This window comes from Ostrea edulis, chromosome 2 (genome assembly GCF_947568905.1).
Source record: "Ostrea edulis chromosome 2, xbOstEdul1.1, whole genome shotgun sequence".
In the NCBI taxonomy this organism is placed as follows: Eukaryota; Metazoa; Mollusca; class Bivalvia; order Ostreida; family Ostreidae; genus Ostrea; species Ostrea edulis.
In genome coordinates, this window is record NC_079165.1 from 7768690 (window position 1) to 7790838 (window position 22149).

A 22149-nucleotide genomic window follows, 5' to 3' on the forward strand; every position below is an offset into this window, starting at 1 on the left:
CACCTGTATATTGAAGGACCAGGTCAACACGGACCCCCAAGAAACACTATTTAAAGAGGGGCAGGTGCCCAGAAGAAGAGAGCATCCCTGCTGATCGATCACACCCGCCGTGAGCCCTATACGATAAGTTGTATGCTAAATTACATGCATGCTATTTTTAAGCCAGTCAACCAACAACGGACTTGAATGCATTATTGTTATGGAAGACAAAATTACGTGAAAGATTTAAGATTTTCAAATCATACCATTATTGTATTGTTGTGGATTCTTTCACGTAATGTTGTTTGCGTCATTGTCTTATGGGTGCTTCACATAATTTATTTTTATCTGATCTTGTATCCACCATGTAGATCCGCCACTTCTATGTATCGGGTGTTGTAAGTTTTATATATACATTGTATATATATATATATATATATATATATATATATATATATATATATATATATATAATTTATATATAATGATAGTCTTTGCGAGGAGGGAATAGATATATATATATATATATATATATATATATATATATATATATATATATATATATACTAGAGGTTATTGCATGTCCGATTTAAAATGTGGCTAAGATTAAAGAAAATAATATCGCACCTTGACATCCTTTAAAAGATGTACTTGCACTTGCATAATTATCATACAAGTACCACAATGCATCTTATTTGTAGCAGTTATTTATAATTTATAATAGAAGGGAAAATTCTGTACCACGCTACGAAAAAAAAATAGATTCATTCCATAAATCAGAATATATGTGACGGAAAAACTTAAAATTGTGAATTTACTTGATGATAGTAATCAATATATGAATCTTTGATATCTTTTCACCTTGGTAACGCTACATCTTCCATCTTTTCACCCTGCATTATTTTCATTTTCAAGCATTTCGTTCAAATAAAGACTATTATGAACCCCAATTTAGTAAGAAATTGAATGTCTTTTTATATTCTTGTAGCACATTATCATGATTCTTTTTCAAATTATTTCAAACCTTGACTTCAGCTCATGAAGCAAACATCCATGCGAATTGTCTGAGGTACTCGATATTAAACACAAGTGTTTGAGAAAAAGTAACCACTTTCATTCAAAGTATGGGACATATTCTGTTTCTTTTACGTCTGTCCCTTCCGTGCGATATGTTTTAGACAAAGAAAACTTTCATTTATGTTGGTTTTGAGAAAAATAGATAAACCGATCGCTTCAACAATCTGGAACCCGTGCATTACTGAATATTTTCACCATGGTCACGATGGTCCACGGTGGATGCGCCAATATAAGTTGAAGCATACATTTTACAATATGGTTTGATTTCGTTATTTTCGTGGTAGGAAGAAATTGTTAGATAAGAATCACCAATCTAAAATGATAAAGGGAATCAAATTCTCCTCACATTTGGGATTTTGTTATGTATAACTGTTTAATTTGCGAAAATATCTTGTGCAACCTCTTTAAGAAATCGAATGCTATATTCAGGTGTGCTGACTTTTTATGGTGATCTATTTTTGATATATGTTGTCATGCCCGTCAACTTAAATGCAGATGTACTTCACTGGCCAAAAGGCACGTGACGGTGTTTGTTTGATGTAAATGTGTCAAAATACATTTCCGAATACTTGGTATTCGCTTTGTAACATAATGCCACAGAACTAATAGCCTATGTACAGTACAGGTGTATCACCATAGTAACTCTCACCCTGTATACGGCAATGTTGGTGACGAACAGTTGAATATTCGAAGAACGATAAATCACTTTCCGGTTTCCACCCATGTAGTCACTGCTTTCCAAAGTGTTTCTGAGATTGTCTGCCCAATAGATCGTTTTTTTCGTTGGATCGGGATCACATTTTATGTCGGGCACCCACAGTAAATTCTGAACTATTATTCTTCTGTCATTTCCGTTCAGGTCCGACCTCTCGATGAAGGTGGAAATTCCGTGGTTTGACCAAAACAAAAGCCTGAAAATAATGAAATAGTCAAAGTTTGAATTCTTTTTTCAAAAGACCAGAGATTTCAGTTGATTATATTTGATGGGACTTTTGCACCCAATCACTCTCATCACCGAGCAAATAAATAGTAAATGTAATTTTTGGCATAAAATGCATTTCAGCGCCAGACAATGCGTAGTTCACTTTTACCAAAGTTTCAAATTAAGTGGACACTAAAATTCTAGTGTTGTAGCACAGTAATGCTATTCTGTAAATAGTTCATATTGAACGAAAATAAGATTCTAGAGAGAAATGGCAATACGATTCTGGGGTTGGTTTTTATTTTACTTCTGAATTGTCTGAAAGAGAAAATAAGCAAAATATATTGATATGCTGACATGGACATCCCCTGACGGAAAGATGAAGCCAAATTGATCACATAATTATTTGCTGAAAATACAAGATGTATGTGAGATACGACACGCATGTGTTGGAATTGACCGTGAACTGCTATTTAAGAAGTTGACTCAAAGTTGGGGACAGAAAGAACTTTACGAAGCTGGAGGATCCAACAAGAAGAAAAGAATTCTTCGTCACTCAAAACAATTGCTTCATCGTCCTCCAAGATGAAACAGCACTGACCATAGAGAGTTTTAACAAAGCTATAACCGAAACTGCAAACCAGACAATAGGTTATAGGAAAAGTGTGAAATCTGAGTAGATAACTGCCAACACATGGAAGACCATTGAGGATAGGTAACAGATCAAGAGGAGACTGCTAGATACTTAGTCAGCTAGACTAAAAGAAAGAATAGCAACCCGACACAGAAAGAAAGTCAAAGAAGTGAAAGAAAGAATAGCAGCACAGAGAGAAAGACAAAGAAGTGAAAGAAAGAATAGCAGCACAAAGAGAAAGACAAAGAAGTGAAGGAAAGAATAGCAGCACAGAGAGAAAGACAAAGAAGTGAAAGAAAGAATAGCAGCACAAAGAGAAAGACAAAGAAGTGAAGGAAAGAATAGCAGCACAGAGAGAAAGACAAAGAAGTGAAGGAAACGATAGCAGCACAGAGAGAAAATGAGAGAGAGAGAGAGAGAGAGAGAGAGAGAGAGAGAGAGAGAGAGAGAGAGAGAGAGAGAGAGAGAGAGACAAAGGTGAAATTGTCAAAAGGGATGGGGTAATTGAAAAATGTAATTGTAATTAGCTGTATTTAAATACGTTTTTAAAAAGTAATTGGATGTATTTGTAATTGGCTTTGATTTCAATTACAAGTAAGTGAATGTATTACCATACATTCCAAGAAAAGTCAAGTATTTTCAATTACATTTCAATTACTTTTCAATTACATTCTTCATTCAAATTTAACATTTTAAAAATGATAGCATGAAAGTGTCTGATAATAATGCTGTATAAGACTGTTTCATTGTTTGTTATGGGGTGTATGTACTTTGAGCAACATGACCACAGTGCCCAGGGCTATTGGTGAAGTTATCATTTTGTACAGGTGTGAACCCCTCTCATACCTGAGAACAAAAGCACAGGTATAAAATACACCCGAGTAAGAGTTCACTTCATGCATGACTTAAAATGTACTGGACGAATTTCTAGCTGCAGTAATATAGCCCTTTTTGAAAACATCTGAATAAGTGCAGCTAGACAAATCTCATGTTCCAGAAAATGCATCTGGAAATTTCAAAGCCAGATTTTTAGCAAACCTCCTCAAAAAGCTTGAAAATGAATCAAAGCAGGCTTCGCGGTCAAATCTATCATGTTGTAAAATGTAAAACTTATATGGTACCAATTTTGATGCACCAGATGCGCATGTCTACTAATAATGTCTTCAGTGATGCTCAACTGAAATGTTTGAAATCCGAAAAAACAATAAACTTGCTAGAGCTATTTTAGGAAAAAACAGAGTGCCAAAAAGTGGAGTCAAATTCGTCTAAGGATAAGAGAACTATGCATGAGGGAGATAATCCTTAATTTTGAAATGAATTTCTAATTTTTAAAAAATAAATTCAGTAATTGAAATGTATTTAATTGCATTCTTCAAAGTAATTGGGAGTAATTAATTACATTGGTTAAAATCAATATAATTGTAATTGCAAGTAATTGACAAAATTATCGATGTAATTGAAGGTATTTAATTACATTTTAATGTAACTGACCACATCCCTGGTTGTCAGCGAGGAAAGACAAATGTTTCTACGCAGAGAGGCTTGTTGAACATGCCGAGACAGCAGCAAAGACGAAGGACATAAAGACAGTGTATATGATCACTAGGAAGCTGCGGGAGATCGAGGTCAGATTAAAGTTATATACCAGTTAAGGCAGAGGTCGGAGTACAAATTACAGACAAGGTGCCAAGCTTGAGAGGTGGAAAGAGCAATTTCAAAGGATACTAAACCGCCCTGATCCACCAGCACTAACCGGCATTCTTATGGCAGAGGAGGACCAGGGTTCAATAGAGGAAACATCGCATTAAATGAGGTCAAGGAAGCTATTCGCAAGCTAACGAATGGCAAAGCTCTAGGAAAATACGTCGTATGCCCCGAGATGCTGAAGACAGAAGAACAGGAGGCATCTCGTTCCCTCCAAAGTATCCTGCAGAATATATGGAATCAAGAGACAATCCCAGATGACTGCGGAACTAATATCATCATCAAACTACCGAAGTAAGGAGACCAAGAGAATGCAACAACCTGTGAGACATCGCCCTGCTGTCACTGACCAGCAAAATCTGAGGCATCACTATTGTCACTGACCAGCAAAATCTGAGGCATAACTCTGTTGTTACTGACCAGCAAAGACTGAGACATCAACCTACTGTCATCCACCAGCAAAGTCTGAGACATCAACCTACTGTCACTCACCAGCAAAGTCTAAGACATCACCCTACTTTCGGTCTGAGACATCACCCTAATGTCACTGAACAGCAAAATCTGGGACATCATCCTACTATTAGTCTGAGACATCACCCTATTGCTACTCGCCAACAAAGTATTCAGCCGCATCTTACTGCAGCGTATCAAGAAAGCGATGGATGCCTAGCTTCGACAAGAGCAGATAGATTTTAGAGAGGGGAGATGATGCTTTGATCACGTCTTACGTCAAATCTTCGAGCAGTCCTATAAATGGAACAAATAATTGTACGTGATTTTCATAGGCTTCGATGAGAAAGCCTTTGCCAATTTGCACCGTGCTTCATTTTGGAAGATCCTGTGACACTATGGCATTCCCCAGAAACCCGGCAACGTCATCCAGTTCCTGTACAAGACCTTTGAGTGTCACATCATCCACAACATTCAGCTGACAGAACCATTCACGGTGGACACCGGAGTGAAACATTGCATACTGTCACCGATCCTCTTCTCCCTGGTCATCGACTGACTGATACAAAGCATCACCCGGGAAAAGCAACAAGGAATCCGGTGGATGTTGACATCAGTCTTTGAGGACATTGACTACGCGAATGACCTGGGATTGCTATCACACAAGCACCAAGGCGCCAACAGAAGACGGAAAGATGCAGAGAGACAGTCAGCACCACTGGACTAAAGTTCAACGAAATACAGATGCAAGTTATGATAAAGAAATGCTACAAATAACAACCCAATAACTGCTAACGGCAAACCACTTGACGATGTTCGAAAATTTGTATACCTGGGCAACAACATGACCATAGACGGCGACTGCCACCAGGAGATTAACGCCAGGATCAGCAAAGCTAACCAAACCTTCGTAATATGCAGGTCCATCTGGAAATCCACCGCCCTCAGCAACCAAACGAAGATTTGACTTTGCAAGAGCAATGTCATCAAAGTTCTACTGTATGGATTAGAGTACTGAAAGACCAATGTCACCACTAAGAAAAAGCTGGAAGTGTTCCAAAACAAGTGCCTGCGACGTGTCCTCGAACATCATCTCAATGAGACCACCGCGGTGGTCTAGAGGTAGAGCGTTTTCCCCGCATGCAAAAGGTCGTGGTTCGAATCCCGGCCACAAAAGACGTAAGTCGTTAAAACAGGTAGTGACAGTTCCATCGCTAAACGCTCGGCATCAGGTGTGAATGTCACGGGTCCTCGGAGATGACCTTATAAACGGATGCCCCGTGTCACAGTAGGTGAGGAACGCTAAAAAAAAAAACCTCACTGCCCAATGGCCGTAAGCACCGAGCATAGGCCTAAATTTGAAGTCCCTCACTCGTCTTAGTGATGTCTACATACATGTATAAGTGAAAAATTCTCGAGAGGGACGTTAAACAAGAGACAATCAATCAATCATCTCAATAAAGACCCGAAGATTTGAATTGGAGTATTCACCATGCAGTGCACCATCCAGACAAGCCAATGGAGATTGCAAGGGAATGTCTTATCACATGCCATTCAGCTCGCTCCCCGGAACAGCCCTACACTGGACCGCCAAATTGAAAGAAAATTGTGGCGAAAACCTGGCGCAATCTCCAGAGCAGCCGCAGACTGAGTCAGGTGGAGATCTCTTGCCATCGCGTCATGCGTCAGGAGGCACGAAGAGGATTGAGTGAGTGAGTTAGTTAGTTAGTGGTTGTACAGATTTTATATCTTTCTTCATACAAACTTTTCTCGATCGGTCAAATGCAGGAAACAAAAGGGAAAACAAAGGGGATTCTGTTATGAAGCTATTTAATACACACCCAGACTATTTTAAGCTAATTTAGCGTAATTACAGTGATGCTTCATCATTGTTTTGTTTCTCCACATGTTATAAACCTCTTAATTCCGAGGAAGGGACGGGAATAATCCTAAACAAAGACAATCAAAAACTTTCGTCATATCGGCTCTACAGTAGAGTTTTACACACACACACACACACACACAAATGTCCATGGTATAGGTAATAAGTAGAAAAATATATCCAACGATGACTTAAGTTTTCTGTAAAACTTGTTACACTCTGAAGAGCCGAGCTACACGGCGAAAGCACTAAGTGTGTACTTAGTCATCGTTGGATATATAATATATATATATATATATATGCTCGACTAGTTACGTTACTTCTTCAGGAGTATGTACCCGTGATGAAATAAAGAAACTAGTCGCGAGTGAGATACGCAATTGGCTTGGGTTTTGTGATATATGTATTTTACTTTTAGTGTAGATTATTCCATATTGAATACTGGATTTTATATAGATAAAGATAGATAGAGATAGAGAGATTTAAGATTTTACCTGTTGTTGGCATCCAATGATATGGCTCCAGGTGAATGTAGTTGATCACTGATGATCACCTTGTACTTGGTGTTGTCATTAGCATTTACTGGCTGTACAGCTATCCAGTTGTACAGAGCATCTGTCCAGTACATATTGCCTGTCATGTGATCATAGGCGATCCTGCTAGATATTGTGTACGATAACCCGGAGTGCACGGGAGTTACATATCGAAACATGGAATGGTTCATCCATATATCGAAATGATCCATTTTAAATATTGATTTAGATAACCCTTCCATGAAAAACAGGGTGTCATTTCCGTTCCATTCCATGCTCATGATCTCAAAATCATAGTATGCAAAATCTATTGAATGCTCCGTGTAGGACTTTTCATCACTTGTAGCAAATTGATTGACGTAACCTTCGAAAGTTGTGATCCCTCCATTGTGCCCATAGAAACTCGGCAAATCTGATACGATTAGACCTGCAAAACATTTGTAGCAAGTTAGAACTAGGCGTAGTGTCACCATTATATCCCTGAAGACGGGGTATAGGGACAGATCCAATAACAGATATAAGTATCTGAAGACAGCTTCATTCAATATCTCCCTGAAGATATTCCAGATCTGTTGCTAAGTTTAGGAATTGTTCTGTCTATATTACCGTTAGTGTGATGTATATAAAGACAAGGCCTTACTATGCGTTAGTTGATACACAGTTTACCTACCCCAGCGTTTGTTTGTTTGTTTTACGTCCTGACGAGAATTGTTCACTCATAGTGAGACGTCACCACTTTTAGGTGAAGTACCACAAATTTAGACCTATGTTTAGCGCTAAGGGTCGTAACAGTGAGGGTTCTTTAACGTGCCAACACCTGCCGCGACACGGAACCTCCGTTTTTAACAAGGACATGGAACAATAACTACCTATGTAAACGTCTTAGGTTTGACTCGGCCATGGCACGAGCGGGGCTCGAACTCACGACATCTGGGTCACGAAGCAAACGCTCTGAAGTACCGCGACCGATAGATCAATCGTATCAATTTGCTATCAAGAGGGCTCACTGACTGCAGCGTGATACTGTAATACTGTTCCTAAGTTCAATTATATACATATTCAAATACCTCTTTCGGAAATAATGGTTGTTTCTGAGTTCAGTTGTATACATATTCAAATACCTCTTTCGGAAATAATGTTTGTTTCTGAGTTCAGTTATATACATATTCAAATGCCTCTTTCGGAAATACGTCTCCACATAAGTGAAGTATTCTCGAGTGAGACGTTAAACAATATACAACCAACCAACATCTTTCGGAAATAGTGGGTTTTTTTTTTATAACATTGCAGAATTTAGCTGTTTTACATTTGCTTGTTTGCATATTGTTTCATATAGAACATAGACGACGGAATATGACAAAAACGTAAACCCCATACCCCAGTTTCAAACAATGTTCAAAGATCGGAGTACTGTAAACAGAATTATCGGAATTACCGTAAACGGAAGTATCGGAATTACTGTAAACGGAAGTATCGGAATTACTGTAAACGGAGGTATCGGAATTACGATAGACAGAAATATCTGAATTATGGTAAACGGAAGTATTGGAATGATGGTAAACGGAGGTATCGGAGTACTGTAAACGGAAGATCGGAGTAGCGTAAACAGAATTATTGGAACTATGGTTAACGGAAGTATCGGAATTACGGTTAACAGAAGTATCGGAATTACGGTAAACGGAAGTATCAGAGTATTGTAAACGGGAGTTGGAAGAGTTCGCACAGTACGCGATGCAGATTTTACAGTGAAATATTGTTTTGCTAATGCCCTATCGATGAAACTAGAAGGAACTATATGTTTCCAATCTGTATGTATACCCGCTTGCCCTCGTTTTGGAATACTTCATAGATCAATCTATACACAGTGGAGCTGTTTTTTAAGAGTGATGCAGAAGATGCAGAGAGATAAATCATTCTGCTGAAGCCCACCATCAGACCAGGAGATTTGACAACAGGAACTTAATGCCTGACATTCCTCCCCGCGGATTGCCTTTAGAGCGACGCTACCTGTTCCGCATGGTCCATGACCCAAACAAGGATACCACTTGTCCAAATGTTTAAGTGTGATGATGGTGAAATTCTGTTGTTGATGATTTACTATATTCGTTTTTTATGTCCATAATTGATCACTATTTCAGAAATCAACTTAGCATTGTTTATATAGTCATTAAAATGATCACCATTGGTATATTCCTTGATTACATTTGAAAAAATTCAATTGCATTTTTGTTTTCTTTACAATGATGGTCCAATGAATTGACGTTATATGACGTTATCAAATGATTTATGACGTTATCTCAGGATCAATGCATGCATTTCAAATCAGTATTACTATGGGTTAGGTGTAACGTTCAAGGTAAACTATGGTATCAAAATAATCAGGAAGATGTATGCTTCAGAAAAAATAAAAATCCATTTTTGAAAATATTGCCCCGAAGGTCCATGTATATACCGTACATACGAGGTCGAATACAAAAAAATATACAAAGCACCAAAGTGTCCAACGACACGCACAATCTGGTCATTTTATTGCTTTGTATGTATAATGCACCGTGTGTTTTATCAAAATGACGTGATTGATGCAGAGTACTTCTTTATTTTTCTGTAAACTGGTTTGCACGTAAAAGCATCGTGGTGTTACTTATGTATGATATAGTTTGTTTGGGATTTAGAATTTATGCAGTAAACGAGATATAAATCTGAATGTTTGGTTGAAAAGTAAAATATAATGAATGAGAGTGCCGGGAGAAATTAAACGTTTTTGGGATATAGTTTTGCTAATTAAATACTCCGTTTCATGATTTATGAATCGTATAAAACTACACTCAATTTATAATGTATACCCCTTAACGTGCTTGCCATTAACTTCATTCCCTACATAAGACTGTAATTTGAGAATAAAATTTTTGAAAATGCATAAGGGTATGAAAGCGACCTATCACGTCGGCATGTTTCACATTACGTGTAGCTCTTCAGTAAAAGCGTGCGAGTGTGAAGCGTTGCAGTTCATACCCGCATGTATTTTCAAAAATGACATCCATTTCTTTTTACTGTCTTCCGTGGAAAACGGTTTATGTACATGCAATTTCTTTCTGTTGCCAGACAATGCATTTCCTCCCAATGGCAACTGGTGGAAAATATATGATGTGAAAACTTTGTTGAAATACTCTTCTTTGCAAGGGGGATATATATAATTTAGTGCTGATCAAATTTTAAAAGATACATGCATTTGGTAATACATATATATTATTACTACAGTAACTTGATCCAAAGAGTCGGATCACGTCGAGTTGACAGGCGCGGATCATCAGATCACACGAGACGCGAAGCGTCGAGTTTGATCTGATGATCCGCGCCTGTCAACGAGACGTGATCCAACTCTTCGGATCAAGTTACTGTAGTAATGATAAATTTATTATATACCCCCTTCTGTATTTTAAATCCACATTTATAAGATGATAAATGTAATCCAAATTATCAAATACACAGACATACCATGAAATTATGTTTTGTGTACGTAGTTTTGTTTTGTGACACGGTCAATATTTTCCACAAATAACGTTGCGTTGATGCATTGTGACGTCATTGTGACGGCATCAGTTTCAAAGGATACTGATACGGAATCAGAAAACCACAGTGTGGTGATCCGGAAAACCGGATCACACGCTGTGAAATCCACAGTATCAGAGAACGATACACTGATGGGTATATAATAAATGTAGATACAAACATTAAGGTCACTGTTCCTAAACGTTTCAAATAAGTGAATAGATCGTGACATTTCACTACGCCGCTGATTCCACCAAAAATATAGTCCCCCAGTATTCAAGTTCAGCGTTACACGTTACAAGTGTAAGTACACAAGAGGAGTGTGACTTCATGACCACCACCCCCCACCCCACCCCCCACCCCAAAAAAAAAAATACAGGCATGACTATAGAATGAAAAGGTGAAACTAACGAACATCTCATAATTCCTATAAGGAATACAAAATTAAATATAGGGCAAACACGGACCACTGGATATACCAGAGGTGAGATCAAATGCCTAGGAGGAGTAAGCATATCCTGTCGACCGGTCACACCCGACGTCCTGAGCCATATGTCTCGATCAGGTAAACGGAGTAATCCGCAAGTAAAATCAGTGTGTGAAGAATGGCCTAACGGTTGGTTGGCTCAAGAATTTTTCACTCATATGGAGACACCACTATTGTCGGTGGTGAAGGGCTGCAAAATTTAGGCCTATGACCGGCACTTGTGGCCTTTTAGCAGGGAAGGATCTTTATCATGCCACACCTGCTGTGACACGGGGCTTCGATATTTGCGGTCTCATCCAAAGAACCTCTAGTCGCCTTTTTATGACAAGCAAGGTGTGCTGAAGACCTATTCTAACTCGGATCTCCATCGATATAAAACATCTAACAAAGAAAGAATTATGACAAATTATGACAAATGCCAAATTCATAAATGTATTATAATTCTAAAAATATATAACTGCTTTTCATGCAATGTTATTTTGTTGTTTATCAGTTTATAAGTTATGAAACTTATTGTTTATGCCAATGAGACCTTCTTGACTCTATGTCCCAAATATTTCTCCTGAACATGTGGGCAATTGAAAGCTTTTTATAGATCCATGGTTCTTTAAAAATATTTACAAAATACCCGTTTTCAGTAGGTTGGAACCAGAATCGTGTCAATACTTGGTATCGGTCGTTAAATCTCGGCGACATTTGCTGAAAAGAATGCCAACACCCAGGTAAACATGTTTTGAATTTAAATCGACACCAGGTCATGTAGATGTGTGTTTCAGGAACATATCTCTCACTTTCCGTTAATTCCTGTAAAATGACTGTTTCCCGTGCGTTAGGACACTTGGAGGTTCATATGTTTCTCGCTGCTGTAACTTTATCAAGGTAGAGCAATTTCACAAAGATGAAACTGAGCACCAATAGTGTATCAATACTATCTACATTTACGGTAGGACATATCATTTAATTGTTATTATTCAATAAAAAATAAACTTAATGAAATTCTGATGAAAATAGAAGGTAACTGATACACTAGTCACAAGATTAACAATGCATTAGAATGGAGATGTAAATTGCTCTTTTGAACAAGGTCTACCATCTACATTAATATTATCCATGCGTCATACTTACCTGCATGCCTTGTTAATAGATATATGTAATATGAGCATACGTGAATTTTGAGTAAAATGTTCTCTGACAAATAAAACACAGAAAATTATGTAAGCCAAGGACGAGGAGAGACTCTCTACCCCGGGTTTAATTAATTTGTATCAAGAATCGCCACAGAGCGATATTTCACAAAGTAGAAAACAAAAATAAACAGAAGATTCGATCATAAATTCTGTGGTAACTTTTATGTTCCACTTTCAAAAAAGAATATATGCACTTCGAAATTTTGTTTAAAGTGTGTTAAAATTTTGGACCAGCCCATCGCACTTTTAAAAATATTTTAGTGCTACAAAATTTGAACGTTTTCCAAATGCAATAATTTTCAAAAAGTGGGCAGTATACGGCACATAGTGCAGAAATTGTGTGGTAAAACGTAAATAAGTATCGTTCTCTTCCTGGTATTCATATTACATGTATTATTATTTTGACTCAGAAAAAACAATTGGTACAGACATGTACTATGAATCGCTGTTCCAACAACCCCGATAAATGTGACACTAATTCTTTGAGATTACGTATTCCTAAATGATTTCTTTACTTTTCATAACTTGCCAGAAAATTAGTCATTCTACTTATACTAATTTTACATTCTACTTATACTAGTTTTACATTCTACCTATACTAGTTTTAAATTCTACTTATACTAGTTTTAAATTCTACTTATACTAGTTTTACACATTGCTATCTCGAATTGCTATACTTTCATGCAATATAATAAAGACATCCTTTATTTGGTGACATTAGTGGAATATGGATCGTAAAATGCACCGATTTAAGGCATCATAATTTGTTGTATAACGTAAAAATCCATTGCATACGTACAGGGTATGCAAATTAATCGACGATTATAACAAATAAAATTTCAACTAATGTATTTTGGAGAGATGGCTACCAGAGATCGAAGAACGTCATCACGTAATATATCTGTCATAAATCAAATTTCCTGCATATATGAATTGTAAATTTCTAGATTTTGCCATTTTGCTCCACCTTCTCTTTATCCCACACGTTCAATTTACACCTGTCTGCAGGTTTACCTATCACCGTGTGTCCACTTGTTGGACAATTTGGGGAATGTTATATCACTGGCCGTGGGAGGCACCAAGACCACGACGATCGGGATCGAGAGTTGCAATATAGACGACAGGAAGTTCAATTTTAACATAAAATGCAATGTTTCCGAACAGAATTATGGCAAAGGTAGGGGAACGTAATCCAAACAAAATCGTCCCCCCCCCCCCCCCCCCCCAAAAGAGGCGCTATTGTTCAACAAACAGAATTCGTCGGTCACGTGATGCAGATCTTTCTGACATGTATTTCTCGCTAATCTCGTCATAATGAAGTAAAAGATGACACTTAAATTGATATTGGTTTTAACAGCAGACATAAAAGATTAAAGGAAACCCTATAGAACAATACAAATAACTCTACCCTATTACATATGTACAAATCATGCCTTTGGTTTAACCGACTCCTGAGATAACTCTGAGAGTATTCTTCTTGTCAGATGTCAACTGTTAATGGCTTTCTTTAAAAACAACAACTGTCACATTCCTTTCGTGATAAAAAAAAAAACATTACATGTATTATCGATGATTTAAGTAAATATTTTACAGGATTTAACGCTGTATGTTCTTCAACTAAATAACATATAATATAAAAAGATATTACATTTGAATTAAAGTTTGTACATTTAAATTAAAGATTGTATATTTGAAATTACAGATTGTACAGTTGAATTAGGCCTAAAGATTGTACAGTTGAATTAAAAATTGTACATTTGAATTATAGAGTGTATATTTGAATTATAGATTGTATAGTAGAATTATAGATTGTACGTTTGAATTAAAGATTGTACAGTTGAATAATAGATTGTACAGTTGAATTATAAATTGTACATTTGAATTATAGATTGTACAGATGAATTATAAATTGTACATTTGAATTATAGATTGTACAGATGAATTAAAGATTGTACAGTTGAATTAATGTTTGTACAGTTGAATTATAGATAGGTACAACTGATTTTAAGATTTGTAACATTTGACTGTATTAAGGTACCAGAGTATAACAGACTATGAAGACATACAGTGTATTGTAGAACAAAATCATTCAATACTGGACCAATGTCGAGACGCCATCTCTCTCAGCAGTTGTATTTAGGAGAGGGACTAGTAAGTCGTTAGAACTTGTTCCCAATCCTTTTGATTTGATCATTAAAATATGTTCAAAATAAACAAACAAACAAACAACACTTATCTGTAGAAATCTGATTACTTTTAAATTATTAAAATACACTTGTCGTTCTATTAAAGGTGTTGGTGAAATTGGTTTGAAACTACCTTATATTCTAGTAATATACCAGGTAGGTAATAAAAATCAATATCTTACGTCCATTTACTCACAGCTATCTTTAATTCATTGTAATGGAATATATATGCAAATAATTACAGTGGTTGATGTTCCATAGTCAGCGTGATTCTGATATATAGTGTTAATGGCCACGGTGCCAGTGGCATCCCTAGACTGAAAACATTCAGCACTTCATGTTTTTTTTGTTTTTGTTTTTTTTTTTGGGGGGGGGGGGGTTGTGGAGAATGCATATATCAGAGTCCGTGCTACCTGGATCTAACGATACCTGATAGTTAATTTGACAAATTCAAGATCAAATGTGCTCGGGGAAAAATCTTATGTACCGCTTTTTGTATCAAGACCAGGCCTCAAGACCATAAACTGAGAATAGAAGTCACAATTTTGATGACATGTCTTCAGATTATCAAGCAAAGATAAAAAAAAAAATGGTGTTTATAACAGAAAAGTAAATACAATTATTTGTTTATGAAAACTATTTCATAAGTTATTTGGATTCGAAATTTAAGCTTAAGTCGATTCTCAGTTTATGGTCAAGAGGGCAGGGCTCATCTTGACCCCGAGGATCATAAACATCCTGATGACCCTGGTGATCGTACTTAACAAACTCGATCCTAAACTAAATATAGGTGTGGATTTATTCTTAGTTAACAATTGCAGTGTTATTGCCCTTGGAACGATTTGACATCACTTCAACCTAGAATTTTAAAATTGAATCGTGTTTCCTCGTGTAAGGTATGAAATGAAGCTTCTAATGACACCAGATGAACCATTAAGAAATTATTCCATTCGAATTTCATTCTTGAATCGTAAGCTCTAACTTCTTATAAGTGCATTTAATTGTTAAGAATGTCTTACGAAACCTGCAGTTAAAGGTAAACGATACGTAACCTTGGTGTTACGAAACATTCCCCACAAAAGACGGGACTATGTTTCTTCGTCAACATCCACCAAAACACATAATACCCACAATTAGATCAACCTGTCTGGGTTTAGGTAGGGGCATTACGCTTGCTGTTTCTCGAGTGGTTGCATCATAATTTTAGTTGCCTTTCATCGCTTTTTTCCTCATTTATCTCTAACGATATAAAATCCGAATTCTGGTAATCAATTTTAAATAACCACACTATCTCCCCATTTTTCATCAGATTTTTTCGAACATTTTTATACAAGCGGTCGGGGTGGTCAAGTGATTTCAAAATCGAGAAGACCCGGGTTCGATTCTCGGTCTCGGCGCCGCGCCACAACGAAAAGGGGTAGTAACTACTTCTTTGTCAAACGCCCGACGGTCTTGGGTCTTTCGGATATGACCTTTAAAATGGGGGGTTCCGTGTCGCGGCAGGCGTTGGCAAGTTCAAGAACCCTCACTGCTAAGGCCCCAAATGCCATGCATACATCAAAATTTGTGGCGCTTCTCATGCATCTGGTCATATCTGTGTATGAGTGAAAAGGTCTCAATTGGGACGAAAAACGGCATACACAAACCTCACCAATGTTTGATCATACAATTACTTTAAATGTGTACTACTTCCATTTTAAATTTAATCCCAGACAGTTATATCAAAAGCCGTACTCTGTAAGGACTTAAACTCTAGAGAAGGGACTGTGACGCAGGTGGCTATGGATTTTTACCGCCATTCAATTGCGCACTTACGTGTAAAACTGTTCACCATGGCAATGCCCCGAAACCTTTGTAAAATCGTATTTTTGGCCTTGGTGTCATGTTTTGCAACATAAATGACACAAATGCCTAGACTGATTGTAAGACTGCAATCAATAGAAATAATGGTCGTTTACAATTGTAACCGTGGAAACATATAGACAACTATTTCAACAGTATACTCCATCACATGCATAATTACTATTAATTAAAACGGTTTTGAAAGGAGTTTTTTTTTTTGACAGACAAATTCAACGGAAAGAAATCACACACGCATTGGTTGCAAAATAGGGGGGGGGGGGATTCAAATTATATATTGCACATATTTTGCAACTGCAGCGGTGACGGAGTACGACATTTAATGTACATAATGCGGTGTGGAGTACGACATTTAATGTACATAATGCAGTGTGGAGTACGACATTTAATGTACATAAAGCAGTGTGGAGTACGACATCTGCTGTCCTAAACTTGGTGTCGCTGACGATTTATGGAAAATGTTCGGAGCAAGGAAATATGGATTTAAAAAAAATATTTTTTTCCCCTTACTTTAGCCAAACCATAAACCTCACAGAATAACATATATCACTGATACCGGGACACGAAAGACAAGAGACGCCGTCCCCAAAATTCTTATAGGGACGTGAAACAAATGAAGAAGCATTTAGCACACTAAGTTTGTATTCCTGCAGCAATGGATCTTTCTTTGGTTTGCGTCCCTTTGAAATTTGTTCACTTAAATTAAGACGTAACTGGCTGTAGGTGATGGCTCACAGAACAATTGAACAAAAATGATGCATGTATTTTGAAATGAGCAGAAGTCTGTTGTCAAAATTAAAAAACAAAACTAGGAAAAAACACATAACTAAATCTAAAACAAGGAGCCTGAGTCGCTCTATGAACATTTTGATGGTCAGTTTTTACTGTAGTGGCAGTGTTACAGCTGCAAAACCACTAAATACATCAACGCAGGAAGTATGAACAAAAGAGGCACCACTTTGAAGAAAAAAAAGGAGATTTCTTTTAATTATCCTGTAGAGTAAGTGTCGGAGTGATATGATTTCCCGAGAAAATCACACCTATTAGTCGAGAACAAACCCCAGAACAAACCCCAGTTGCAACTGTCGGTGCTTAAAAATTGGAATTTAGAGATTTACATTTCCTGTCATTTCTAACTGAAAAATCTGCAAAATTTCATAATAACCCACATATATATGCGATCTCTTTATTTTCCATTGTTTCGCTCTCGCTTTAAGTTTTCAATTCACTCAAATGTCCACATTTTCGCTCTTTACTCAAATATCCACTTATCGCACTTAAGGCTTCTCAATTTACTCATATGTCCACTTTATCGCTCTTAAGAATTTATTTATCAATTCACTCAAATATCTTCCACTGGAGGGTTTTTATAACAAAAATAGTTTATCTATAGATGTGAATGAATTTGTGAAGTACTGAAAAATGTTAGTTTCCTTGTCCCGAAGCAAGAGTTGGGTATCTAAAGTTTGTCAATTTGAACTTTGTAACATGAAAAATTATCTTACCGGGACACAAGAAGAGTGAGGGAAATTTTATCCTGCTTTGTATAAATTATATTTTACCACAGCTTTGTCTGAATGACATCCTTGAAACACATTCCTTTTAAAAAGATCGACATTACTAAAGCGTTGCATTTTAAGGTCAACATTTTCAAAATTGAGTTCATCATTTTTATTTTATTTTATTTTTTTTTTTTTTTTTTTGGAAAGATTTCTAATCTGCATTTTAGGAAAACTCAGTATAATCTTCGCTTATGAGAAACCTGTAACTTTCGTTGTTACGACTTGCTACATTTTATTTTATTTTAAATCTTCATTCCTTTGTGTGACCACTATAACCTGCGTACATGTGGACATCAAAACTCACAAGTGAACATGATCAGCTCTACTTCTATACCAAGGGAAAAATACCCATTTGATAAACAAATGAATCATTGTGTACACATACATCTTTATGGGTTTTTTTTTTTTTTAAAAAAAGATTGAAAAAAGAGACCATAAAAATGTTATTATGACAAAGTCGTTGTGACGGAGATAAAGAAAGGTTTCATTTACATTTCGTGTTTGGGAGAGTCAAATATAGTAACCGGAATGTCACTGATTCACGTGACCAAGTAGTGTTTGTTACGAAACTGGTTTACATCATTAAAAGTTTAATTTCATTACGTATATCATCATTAAAAGTTTAATTTCATTACGTATATCATTAAAAGTTTAATTTCATTACGTATATCATTAAAAGTTTAATTTCATTACGTATATCATTAAAAGTTTAATTTCATTACGTACATCATTAAAAGTTTAATTTCATTACGTATATCGTCTGTGGGGTTTTGTTACTTCCTTTAAATTTTGAAAGCTCTGGATATTTTTCTTAAAATTCTGTAAATTCCTTGGTATTTTGCAGTTTATTTGACATACCATCTTATCTCCCGCTCTAAAGAAACGAGGCACTGGTCAAACGTCCGGACAGGTAGGCACTGGTCAAACGTCCGGACAGGTAGCTTTCGATAACCGAGGTCTTAAACGGGCATGAACACGATTTGAACTGAAAATTTTCAAACCTTATTATCCACATTTGTAATGTTTACTATGCTTACGTAAGGTATTTCTAATGGTCAGCAAGATTTGAATGTCAGTTGTTGAGTTTCAAATGAGATACAATACTCACAATTCTTTGTTATGTAAACAAGGCTTGTGTCATGTTTTTGTTTACATATAGATTGCTTAATAGAAAACATCATGTTTAAAACAAAATGAGAAGAGCCAAACACTAGGAAGAGTTTCATTGTGTTCAGATGTAACTCGTAAATTTAAAAAAGCTGCTTTAAACGAAACTTTAACTAATACATTTGATTTATGTAAACAAAAATATAGCACGAGCCTTGTTTACATATATAACAAAGAATTGTGAGCTTTGTATCTCTCTTATAACTCGACAACTGACATTCAAATGCTGACCATGAGAAATACCTTAGTTAAGCATTGTAAACATTGAAAATGAAAAAATGAAATTTGAACATTTTCTGCTCAAAATGTGTCTATGTCGCTTTAAGAATCGAGGCATTGGTCAAACGTTTGGATAGTTAGTTTTTGCTTCTTCCCCCGCTCTGAAGAAATGAGGCAATGGTCAAATGTTGGGACGTAGAGCAGAAGCCTAAGATAAGCGAGATCTAGGCACCTTACAGTGTTTAATAATATGGCGCCGAGTCTGTTGCAGGGGTGGTTATTAACAATATATTGTCGTTGCTTTAGTGATGGCGAGAATCAAGAATGAAATCTTAAAGTCGATGAGGATTGTATTTCCTATCCAGCGTACACTAGACACAGAAGAAATTCAGGGTCAGGGGTCATTGATTTTATGAAATATTTAGGTTAGCAGACCTTTGAATTCTGTCTAAAGAGCAATCAATCACTCGAGGTATTACAATAACACTGGGTACGAATTGGTCTATATTTGTACGTAAAACAATAAATACCACGCTACTGTCATTAACACAGGCACACGTGGATCATGGTTTATTTTCTTTACATTCGCGATCGTGATATTGTTTCCAGTTGAATTCATTAGATCAGGTATATATACCACAATGGCTTCTTGAACTGATCGGTGCAAATCTCGGAGGTCATTTTCACGTGTATAACACGATTTAGGTACGATGTGAATCAAGAACATTTTCTGCAAATCGATACTTTAATGACAGTTTCACTACATTAAACACAATCACCATCACGTAGCCCCAAAACTTCCAGGTATGTAACGATTTCTTCACAATGCGTCCGAACCTCTAGACTGCTCAATGGGAAATTGTAACCTAATGCGTAATTAATTTAAAAATCAATATACTTTGTCTTACCTGTATTTTGCCCGTTGCACACCTGGACCAGCAAGATAACAAACCCTCCCAAACTTCCCCTAAGCGTGTCCATCCTTGCCAGGTATTATATGAATCTGGCCTCTCCAAACATTCACAGTGCTTATTGACAGTCTGCCTAATTGAATCGCCGAGTCAACACAAATAGAGAATATATTGGCGCAGATCTGGGTGAATGCTTCCGCACTGGGGCATAAAAGTGGTGTATATAGTAATTGCAATTTTTTTTATAAACTAATGCGTGTTTTGTTTATTCCAGTTTACCTCTCTTGCGTAACAGCGGAACGAGTATGCCCCGCTTGTGGCGATGGTTCATTTCATGCACTTGCTTTATTATCTGATTTGAAATCTTTTCTTACCATTAAGGCGCGCTTTAAAAAACTTTATTTAAAACAACAAAATTTTTGCTACGGAACCTTTTATCGTTCAAATCTGGAGAAGTTCCCCTTAGGCTACCAAAAGGTACTGAAACACGAGAAAAGGGAAAATTGTATTTACTTATTTTAACACTTTTCTAAAGGCTGTGTTGATTGAAAAGTGATGGTGGAGGATGAATATTTTGAAATAATTTAAAATAAATTTAAAGGTCAATAACTTCCACTCTGTGGTATAGAAACCACCGTGGTTCAGATCTCAACTTGCCCGAGATGTCTTGTCATCACGCGAGAGAAATTGAGTTTCAATAATACCCGTCGCTAAAAACATAATTTAATCAAGATTGCTTTCAGTCTCGTTTTGGAAGAAGCTATTTCTGTTATCTAATAAAAGTACAAAATGTGTTTCTATTTAAAAAAAACAACTTATTTGCCCCTTAAAATCATTTTTGAGAATTAAATCAAACCGAAATATCACATAGTTAAATGGAAAAGACTATGCAAACAAGGGATTTCATCATGAAAATTGGGGGGAAATATTTGTTCACCTATATCATTTGAACCATAGCTTTATTAGCAGTTATAAAACCATTTATAGTGTCTTTAAACTTCACACATCGGGGCAATTACTTTGTAGAGAGCGCACAAAAGCCCGGTGTGTAATAGTCTGTGTGTTACTATTTACACTAGTAAATCGGACTCTAATTTCTAAACACTAACCCATGTTTACTCGTGGTTGGAAACAGAAAGGAACAAAAAAGGTGCACGAGTACTGCTTGATAGGAAATCTAGATACAAGTTGATCTAAATGTTTAACGTTCATTGGAGGGCTGCAAGTTAATTATATGAAATGGTCGTACGATGGAGAGAAACCACACAGATAATTTTGATTGAAATATCTTAATAAGTCATTTAGTGTAATGAGTAAAATTAAAATGTATTCTCTCTATCATACGGAGATTCCGGTATTATTCTCCTTTGACATTTTCTCAGTTGAACTGAAGCCAGTAAAAACGTGTGCGTCCCCTTGTTCAATGACAGACGTCCGGTTATTCTTCATAGCTGAAACGAATAGGTAACGAAGGCAATACTCGTCCTACCATACGTTGACTTCATGAATGAAAATGCCGGTAAATGCCCTTGTTCTCTTTGTGAAAACGTATGCCATTTTTCTTGTGTTATTCTTTAACGACTGCTCTGTTTATTCGTCACTTTTCCATGAGCTGCCCCTGTTAAGGACAGAAGTCCCAGTACCAGACATTTCTCTCACAGTGCCATCTCTAATCGTCACTCCGAGTACCAGGCGTAGCGACTAGCGATCGTAGCGAGGCTAGGTATGGCGGCTGATTTGTGCCATTTTACACGTTGTCGTCTTTTTGTTATTTCGAGGCGAAAAGATAACAAAGCGATATTTAGCGACTTTTCGTCCCAAATAACGAAAAGACGACAAA

The 22149-nt window shown here is 36.6% G+C and overlaps 1 protein-coding gene across 2 annotated transcripts in view; it reads right to left on the reverse strand.

Annotated features, from left to right (window-relative positions):
* The window catches only part of LOC125679510 (low-density lipoprotein receptor-related protein 6-like), a 49315-nt gene extending 28373 nt beyond the window's left edge, over window positions 1-20942 (reverse strand). For both annotated transcript variants that reach the window (XM_048918774.2, XM_048918773.2), the window contains exons 1-3: window positions 20307-20942; window positions 7143-7608; window positions 1706-1967 (exon numbers count right to left, since the gene is read on the reverse strand). In XM_048918774.2, the coding sequence (XP_048774731.2) occupies window positions 1706-1967; window positions 7143-7608; window positions 20307-20379 (801 nt within the window). In that variant the 5' untranslated portion in view covers window positions 20380-20942. The remainder of the gene's footprint in view (window positions 1-1705; window positions 1968-7142; window positions 7609-20306) is intronic.
* Between the last annotated feature and the right edge of the window lie 1207 nt (window positions 20943-22149).